We start from the raw sequence: 9,190 nt of genomic DNA on the forward strand, positions 1-9,190 counted from the left end.
TCCAATACTTTCTTTTATCCCCATTTCAAATGTCCCACAGCAAGCAGCAGTAGTCAAAAATCATTTCAGTGATCTCAGAGCCAGTGCAAATTATTAGTCAGCCAGCTCCACAGCTCTGCTGACAGTTCTCAGTGTAACCCTGTCTTCGGGCAGCGCTTAAAACAGTTACCAAGCCACTAAGGCAGACAGGGCAGCTTCCAGCCATCACTGGCAGAATTAAAAGGCATGCAAACGCTTCATAATTACTTTTGTCAGCGACTTACCTAGAGTGACACTTCATAAATTACTGAGGTTTATTGCTTCCCGTGGGCCACACGATTTCTGGAAATAGTTTTACTCAAGTCTCCACAACCCTGCAAGTTTTTATCTTACACTGAGGAAATTGAAGTCCAGAGTCTGCAGTTTTGCTTATTAAACAGTGAATCTGACTTAATCCGTGCACTGGGCATTGAAGCCCGGACAGTCAGTCGTACAGAGCTGCTCTCTGTCTGCGGAGTTTACATGTCTGAGAGGATAGCACAGGAGTTCTAACTGTGGACGAGAGTGACAGTTTAGGCTAACCAGGCACTAGGGTGTTTAGGAAGAGACACTCCCTGTGAGGCTAATGTGTCCCCAAGATCAGAATCTGGCTGTGTCCGCCGACACCGCAAGCCCTCCACTGCCCTCCATTTGTGCAGGTTTGCTTTGGAGGAAAGACGCAGTGTCCGTGCCCTTGACTTCTGCACATCTGAAGGGCCCTGGTGTTCACAGGGGCTGGTTCCATACTGGCATCACGTTCTTGCTCGGTTCTGATTGAGTATCACTGTGCTTTTCCTGCAGGTGACCGAAGGCCATTGGAAATGGGGTGGCGTCACGGTCCAGGTGAACAGCGCCTTTTTCACAGGCATCTACGGGATGTGGAACCTGTATGTGTTCGCGCTGATGTTCTTGTACGCGCCATCCCACAAGAACTACGGGGAGGACCAGTCCAACGGTGAGTGTCAGCTTCCTCAGCTCCGCTCAGGTCAGGAAGAGTCGGTTTCTCTCCCCATAAGACCGGTGGCGAGAGCTCTGGGCTCGCGGATGAGACTTCCCTCCAGGTGTCCCGCTCGTACTGGCAGACTGAGTGAACACCCCTGGGACACTGGAGGCATAAGAACAACAACCAGCACAAGCCACGTAGCTCTTGAAGTCCTCATGTTTTTAATCTCCAAAATACATTTAGGATGTTCTGTGCTATTTTTAAATATGTCCCAGTTTTAGTACAAAAAGAATCAAATTTATTCTCCTGAATCTTTTGAAGAAAACCAACCATTTCAAAGTACAGGCCACGTTTAATCTTCCAGTTTGAGAAGTGAGACCCTGCGACGTCAGGCAGAGGGAGCCTGAGCCCAGAGAGTGGAAGATGGAATGAGTTTATTTTCTCCCTGTTAATTTTCCTTCACGAGTCTTCTTTGTTTTGTATCTGTTTGTTTGTTTGTGGTGCTGGCGGTCACACCTGCTAAGCAAGTGCTGTCCTAGTGGGCCACACCCTAGTCCTCTTTCCAAAACCTTCCTGCGGTTCAGTGCTGATGTGTGCTGAGTCTCGTCGAACCCTGAGATGTTGGTGCTTCACGGACCTCGGAGAACTAAGCCCATCTGTCATTTTAGAGGGGAGGCAGCGAGGACCTAAGAAGGGAAGAGCTCACTGGGGCTGTCTGCATTAGCCATGGCAGAGGGCTGTGATCGTCCCTGCCTGGCTGTAACCCTGCCCCTTCTGACCCTGCGCCTGCCTGCCTCACCCCCAAACACGAGCTGCATTTCCCAGGTGAGAGAGAGTAGCACCGAGGAAGGTGTATGAGCTACGTGGCTTGTGTTGGTTCTTGTTCTTATGCCTCCAGTGTCCCAGGGGCGCTCACTCCACTGTCTACGGAACAGGCCTGGGGTCACGATTCTCCTTTGCCCTGGGTGGACATGGTAGGTGTTTGTCCATGCCTGAGCTCTTCTACTGTCATTGTCCTTAAGGACAAGGACTGCCGTGTGTGTGTGTGTGTGTGTGTGTGTGTGTGTGTGCGTGTGTGTGTATGTGTGTGTGTGTGATTCACATTGACCTATATCCCCAACCCTTTCTTAAAAATTACTTTTATTTTAAAACAGAGTCTTTGTAAGTCCCTAAATTACCCAGGCTGGGCTAGAACTTGCAGTTTCCTACCTCAGCCTTCCAGAGCCCTGGACTCACAAGTGAACACCCCGATGCCCGGCTGGGCCGCTGCTTAGATATGCCGGAGGAACACAGATATGTGTGTAGGAGCTGCAGGTCAGCCCTTGTATAGGAGGGCGTGTACGTGGTGTCCTGGCGGAGGGCTGGTCCTGGCTGCCACCTGTCCTCACCCTTTAATGGCCACATCCCTGTGAGACCGTCCCAGGAGCAAAGACTTCTCACCACCCTCACTCTCGGATCCATCCCCAGTCAGAGCAATGACTGAGTTTACCTCCCCTAGTCCAACTGTTGGTCATACAGACAGCTGTCAGCTTCTGCCCCGCTGCCTGCCTTTGGTGTTTTATTTATGCAAGGGAGGCAGAGGCAGGCAGCTTCTGACAGTGACCTCCATGGGGCCCACTCGGGGATTCCAGGCTTGTGAACCCGAGTCTTGATTTCATTTCATGTCATCCTGTTGGCCCTGCCCTTGACGTGAGTGAGTGGAGCTCCTGTCTTCAGACAAAGGCCATGACAGTGACCCAGGCACTTGTGAGGATGTTGCGATGATGATACTACTCAGTTAGAGTTGATGAGCACTGAGTATGCGCCTCAGCATTTCACACACACAGGCAGCATGATCAAAAACACGGCGAATGCTTAAAGTTAAAAATTCTTCATTAGAGTGAAAGACACATTGCCATTAATCTCCTCAAGACATTCCCCCTTGCTTTGAACACACGTATCCCATTGCTTTTGCCACTTTCTGCAGCAGCTCTGGAGTTCTCTTTCCTGAGTGTCTTCACAAGCTGTGATAAAAAACGTGGTGCATGCTGCTGCCAAGTGCCACCGGAAAGGCAGGATCATAAAAACAGGACGCTGTGTCCTCACCCACCTTATTCACCAGATCCGGCACCGTGAGAATTCTAGCTCTTTCCCAAAGTCCAAGTGACCATGAGAGGTGAACATTTTGAGTCAACTGAGGACATCAAGGTAGCAGGACAGTGCAACTAAAGACAACTCAGGAAAGAGGACTGTAGAACCCAGTCCAGACAGCTGAGTGACTTAACAAGACCCTGTCTCAAAATTAAAAATAATTAAAAAAAAAAAAGGACTGGGAATATAATATAGTTCAGTGCCAAGGCCCTGGGTTCAATCCTCAGTATAGAAAAAAAAATCACACAAATCATTTTTACATATTTACAAATACATAAAATATAAACACACACATTTACCCTTGGTTCCACGTCTTCAGATTCAACTAACTGCAGACGAAAAGTATCCTAAAACAAGCATCCTAAAACAAGTATCCTAAAACAAAGCATCTAAAACCAAAAGTATCCTAAAACAAGCATCCTAAAACGAGTATCCTAAAACAAAGCATCTAAAACCAAAAGTACCCTAAAACAAGCATCTGTCCTGAACAGGCACAGACTGTCCCTTGCCCTGACTCCCTGTGCTACCCAGTGTTGCATCTGTTTACTGCGTACTAGGTACCCTCAGCAGCCTAGCAGCCCAGCATGCTGAAGAAGGTGTCATATTCTGTGCGAATATGACAGTGTTTTATACAAGACTTCAACATCTTCAGGGTTTGGGCTGGGACACCAGGGGGTCTCAGAACCAGTGCCCCAGGAATGCTTGATTACCCCTTTGAAGACCCTTTCTTTGAATACAAGCCAAGGTATCTTCAACATGGGACTTTGATGGGAGTAGGGCTATTCAGCCCATGACACTTAAGATTTTACTTCAAACTTCTAAAGTTTCTAGTGACTCCCTGGAGGACTTGCTGCCTGGCAGTAAATGTCTGGAGCCAATTTGAAGGTATGTTGGAAACGTCCAGGGCAAGCACATATCAACCATCCCCTCAGTGACGGGGACTGAGAGATGACTAGCACCAGGTCCCACCAAAGCCTCTCTACTCTAGGAAGGAGCCCCAAGCCCAGCCACCCCAAATCACTTACTATGTACTAGGTACTGTGCTGAGAATTTACTTTCTTAACAGAGAAAGTTGAAAAAAATGCACTGCCCATTATGTTTTTAATATAATAATTATATTAACACTCAACACATAGGGCACACATGAGATTAAGTATCAGTCCTTTGTTTGAAAATCCTTAGCTTACAGATACCACATGCACCTTGTTTTTCCCCTTCTGCTGTAAACCAGGGGCTTCGTGACGGAGTTGTCACTCGAGCTTAGCTTTGATGGTGGATGGGAGAAAGGTGGGTGTGCACCTCAGATGGCGCCATGCAGGGAAGAACGCAGACCTGGCCGAGACCCGGAGGCGTGAATCTGTAGACTTCTGTGACCTTGAGAAGCAGGTGTGGGGTTCTCTGGCTTCTGCTCTGCAGTAACGGAGTGCTTGCAGGAAGGGAATCAGGGCGCCTTTGTTCCTGTGAGAGGACCTTTCTTCTTCCGTGGGCTGTGAAACCACCTCAGGACGGGCATGACAGTTTTCCTTCTTCCCACAAGAGGGCCACAGGCATGCAGACACGATTGCCACTAAAGTGCTGCTGGACTTAACAAGTGGCCCCGGCGTGGTGGCCTTCCGGTCCTCTACAGGAGTTCCTGGCAGTTAGTGCCACACCAGAGCCTGGGACCCCACCCGCAGGTGTCCTGGCTACGTCCTTGGAGATGCTGTTAGGAAGATCGGAAGAACCCAGCTTCCATCTGCACGTGAAGGAGCGGGGGTGGCAGCCGTCAAGGCCAGGGAGAGGGGGTGACCAGATGGGAGCATTCCCTGTCCTCCCCACTCCGGAAGCAGCACAGCACACTTCCGGGAGGGCTCCAGTCTGAGCTGGGAGGAGACTGAACTTCCGGGGCTCGGTGCTCCGAGCCCAGGGAGACAGGGCCTCACACCTGGGCCAGGCCTTGGAGGAAGTTGGAGTCGCTGGGATCTGCAACAGAGGGAGCATCCCCGCTCCTGCTGCCCCCATCTTTCCCTAGGGAACAGTCACCCTGCAGGACACAGCAAATAACCCTGCACAACATTCCTAGGTTTTGCTGCCTAGGGCCCCACTGACCTGGATCACCATCAGTGCACTAAAGAAATGAATTATGCCTCAGTATCTCCCCACCTTAGGAGGAAATCCCGCCAAATACACTCAAATCACAGCTTCCGCCACCACTGGGGCGCTGACACCCGCATAGCTATGTCACGACAGAAAGGCAAAGAAGAAAACCTGCCTATACTGACCAACACCCTGGGCAAGCACACACATTTATGAACGACTAGGACATTTTCTCTTAAAAAAAAAGTACCCCAAAATGTGCTCAGAGTTTTCTTCTGCCACTCAGGATCTGTGTAAGAGCAGAGTCAATGGTCTAAGGGTTGGTCCGGCGTGTTGCACATGTGTGTTTGTACCAGCCACTCGTTGTCTGCGGTTCCCCCTACCTTAGCAGCTGGAAACGTGAGTATTCCTGAAGGTCAAACATTAGATCCTGGGCCAGAGCCCCACGGCCCTGGTTTGACGCTCACATCGCTAATGATCAAGTCTGGCCTCAGCAAGTTCCTGCCCTTCTGTGCCTCAGTTTCTCCACCCAAAGATGATATAACAGCACCTGTGTCTGAAAAGAGACACAAGGAGTAGTGCATTATTATTTGTGCAGTGCTAAGCAATATAATGGAGATGTCTTTTTATTTTTTTTTAAAGCAGTATTGGCTGTTTCTCTGCTTGATCTGCTGATTGGAGTTACGTTTTAGGCTAAAAACCATCCCAGAGCTGGCCTCTAGGAAGGCTTGGTAAGGGATTCCTTGGGTAAACACTTCCCTGGGTGTCAGGCGCCTTTGAAATTCTGAGTACTCCCACACAGACATGCAGATCAGGAGCCACTTTGAAGGGCTGAGGGCTACAATATGCAAATCCAGGACAGGCTTCCTCCACCTAAGAGGAGGCTGGTGCTTCTCTCTCCTGGCTGACTGGGGACTGAAAGAAGCCACCAAGAATGTGAGTGAGTGACCTTGCTGTGCAAGCCTTGTTGGGATTGACCACAGCCAGCCACCGTAACCCTGCCCCAGAGAGGCGAGGTTCTGTCCTCTGGTTACTGGTGCAGGTGAGGCTGCCAGGCTGATTGATGCCTCTCTGGCGCCTTCTCTGCCCATGTCTGAGCACTGCAGGCCAGGGCCTGCTAACGGGACGGATCTCGCTGATGGGCCCTGATCAGTGGGTCTACAGTGAAACTTCATGCCAAGCAGCCTGCAGAGCTGTGTGTGCGACCGCTGGGCTCTAAGAACATCGGGCCCACTGATGTCGGGTAGGAGCCCTGAGTGTAGGGACCAGGCTGCGTCTGGGTAATGGTGTGGGAATCCCGTCTGCCTGCCCTGCTGCCTGCCTGCGTATCTGTCTATCCACCCATCCATCCATCTGTTGATCTGTCCGTCTATCTACCTGTTCTCTATGTTGAACTGGAAAAGTGTCCATTCCAGAAAATACTGTTATGTGTGCAAGATAAAAATTAGCGACCCGAGCTTACTTCACTTCCCGGCATTCCTGTGTGCAAATACCCATGCACACGGGCACCACCACACTCTGGTGGATGATTCCGGACATTTCCCGTTTTCCTTTTGCAGATTTACATCCGCATACTTGTCTGAGGGTAAGTAACACACAGAAAGGATTTCAGCTCCAGAAACTTGTATATTTTTCTCCCGCTAACAGAAGAAAGGCCACCGTAGCCCTCCCAGTGGAGTTCCTTTCTGTCCACAGAGGGTGAGTTCAAGACATAATGTGTCCCAGATCCTGAGTGGCAGAAGAAAACTCTGAGCACATTTTGGGGTATTTTTTTTTTTTTTGAAGAGGAAAAGCCCTAGTTGTTCATAAATGTGGGCACTTGCCCAGGGTCTCAGTCAGTATAGGCAGGTTGTCTTCTTTGTCTTTCTGTCATGATGTCACTACGGTATAAACTGTTCTCAGCAAATGTGAAAGTGCCCACCCTTCCTATTAGTCAGCCCACTGCAGGGACCCAGGAGACACTTCTGCCTCAGCCTAATTACTTGCTTTATTAGGTGGCTGCAGGCACCTTCCTTACCTTCCAGTTTCTCCCTTTGTACAGCTGCTGTGATATCAGTATGTATGCCCTGGAGGGCTCTGATAGGGATAAAATAAGGTCACGGATCAAGCATTCAGAACAGCATCAGGCACAAAGTAAGTGCTCGTGAAGTGTTGATTACCACACATAATGTCAGCAGTGCGCTCACCCACAATCACTCACTCTCTGCGAGCCCAGAACGAGGTTTAAAATCCTGCCTACTCCGAGTGCAAAGGCAGGAAGGGAGCCCAGAGGCCCAGCACAGGGCCAGTGTCCCGGAGAGGAGCCCGGCGTGCTCCCTCTGCCTTCAGCACTGCTAACACCACCCCCTCCCCCATTTCAGGTGACCTGGGCGTCCACAGCGGGGAGGAGCTGCAGCTGACCACCACCATCACCCACGTGGACGGGCCCACCGAGATCTACAAGCTGACCCGCAAGGAGGCCCAGGAGTAGGACAGCATCAGGACACTCCACTCGCTCCTGCCGCCTCCAACAGGGGCTTCTCGGACCCACAGCCTGGACCTTTGTCAGGGTGCCTCCGGGGTAGCTTTTGGAGGCTTCCAGCAGCCACTAACTCGTGCACTGCGGATGATCACAAAACTCCAGCAGGACGCACGTTCAGTGGTCATGGTTAGCTAGGGACATGGGCGCCAGGAGCAGGCGGTTAGCGAGCCTCGCGTGCTGGGGTGTACTTCTTGGGGATGGTTTGGGCCGGAGGGGTTCTATAGCGAGTGGATTATGACTCTTTTTTTATTCCTCTTTTAGATTCCAGGGTAGATTTTTAACATTCTTTGCAGTTCAAGGTATGCTGGTGTCTTCGCCTCACACACCCTGTTCGTGACCACTGCTTTCCCTTATTTATACCAAGTAGCCGACTGAGTTAATATTTAAATTCTCCATAGATCTGTGTCCCTATTTTTATGACTTAATGTAAAATAATTGAATTTCATGAGCAGGTCTGTCCGACCAGAGGCATTTCAGCTTTGAAACCAAATCTGTGTATCCAATACTAACCAGACTGTCGGATGTGAGTTTAAAAAAAAAAAAAAATGTTTGCTTAACCACCCCAGTAGGATTTATGGTATTAAATGGCCTTTGGGTCTGAAAAGCTTTTTTAACCTCTTGCTTAAAATGTGTTTTCTTTTGATAAGATGCTTCAAACGCTCTCCGAAAGTATCAGTGCGAACATTTGAATACACCCGCGAGGGTCTGCCCACATGGAGGCGCACACCCTCCTCCTCCGGCTGGAAACTCCCCGTGGAGCTGTGAATCTGTGCTGAGTCCACACCTGTGGCTGGGAGTGGGTGGAGAGCAGGCTCTAGGAGAAATTAAAATATTTTGCCATCAAGTCAGAGCTTTTGTGGGCCGCCGCTCTTCCCGCAACATCTCCATACTGGGTGGCTCACCTTATCTGTGTGGGGAGCAGGGTGGGGAGGGTGTTCAGGGTAGACCAGGTGCCTCCGCTAACACCCCTTCTTCCCAGCTCCGAGCAGAGCAGCCGTGGGCTGTGTGCTGAAGCTGTGCTGGGGAAGCTGCGAGGGACAGCAGAGAGAAGCAGCCCCGCTGCGGGTGGGAGGCACTGTCGTTCGCGAGCGCTCGGCCTGGCTTGAGCTGTCTGACCCCAGAGTCCCCCGTCTGTGTCCACAAAGAGCCCGGTGTGGCGGGTCACCGTGAGCGCTAGGTGCCTTTGAGTGAGCGAATGCTCCGTAACTGGGAATCTGCACACAGGCTCTTCCCGGCTCCGAACCACGATCCTAGGAGCGTCTCACTTCACAGATGATGCAGCTGGGTTCTGGGGCACTGTCTGGGGGTTCGCCCGCCGGCACCCCAATCCTTTATCCCCAGAGCTGGTGGGGGCCGTGGAGGTCAGGGCTGGCTGCAGACGCTGGGCTCTGCTGTTCTCCCAGCCTGGACAGTGGCTCAGAGCTGTCCACGTCACCCGCCAGCCAGCCATGCTGGGTGCCTCCTTGGCGAGGACAGGGGAGGTCTGTGTCCTCACAGCTGTT

At 51.0% G+C, this 9,190-nt stretch overlaps 1 protein-coding gene across 1 annotated transcript in view; it reads left to right on the plus strand.

The window, feature by feature from the left end:
- The window catches only part of Wls (wntless Wnt ligand secretion mediator), a 90,908-nt gene extending 82,606 nt beyond the window's left edge, over positions 1–8,302 (plus strand). The window contains exons 11-12 of the mRNA XM_005385271.2: positions 820–973; positions 7,528–8,302. Of these exons, the coding sequence (XP_005385328.1) occupies positions 820–973; positions 7,528–7,637 (264 nt within the window). The 3' untranslated portion in view covers positions 7,638–8,302. The remainder of the gene's footprint in view (positions 1–819; positions 974–7,527) is intronic.
- The last annotated feature ends 888 nt before the right edge of the window (positions 8,303–9,190 follow it).

This window comes from Chinchilla lanigera, unplaced genomic scaffold, assembly GCF_000276665.1.
Source record: "Chinchilla lanigera isolate Chin_1 unplaced genomic scaffold, ChiLan1.0 scaffold00022, whole genome shotgun sequence".
Lineage (NCBI taxonomy): Eukaryota > Metazoa > Chordata > Mammalia > Rodentia > Chinchillidae > Chinchilla > Chinchilla lanigera.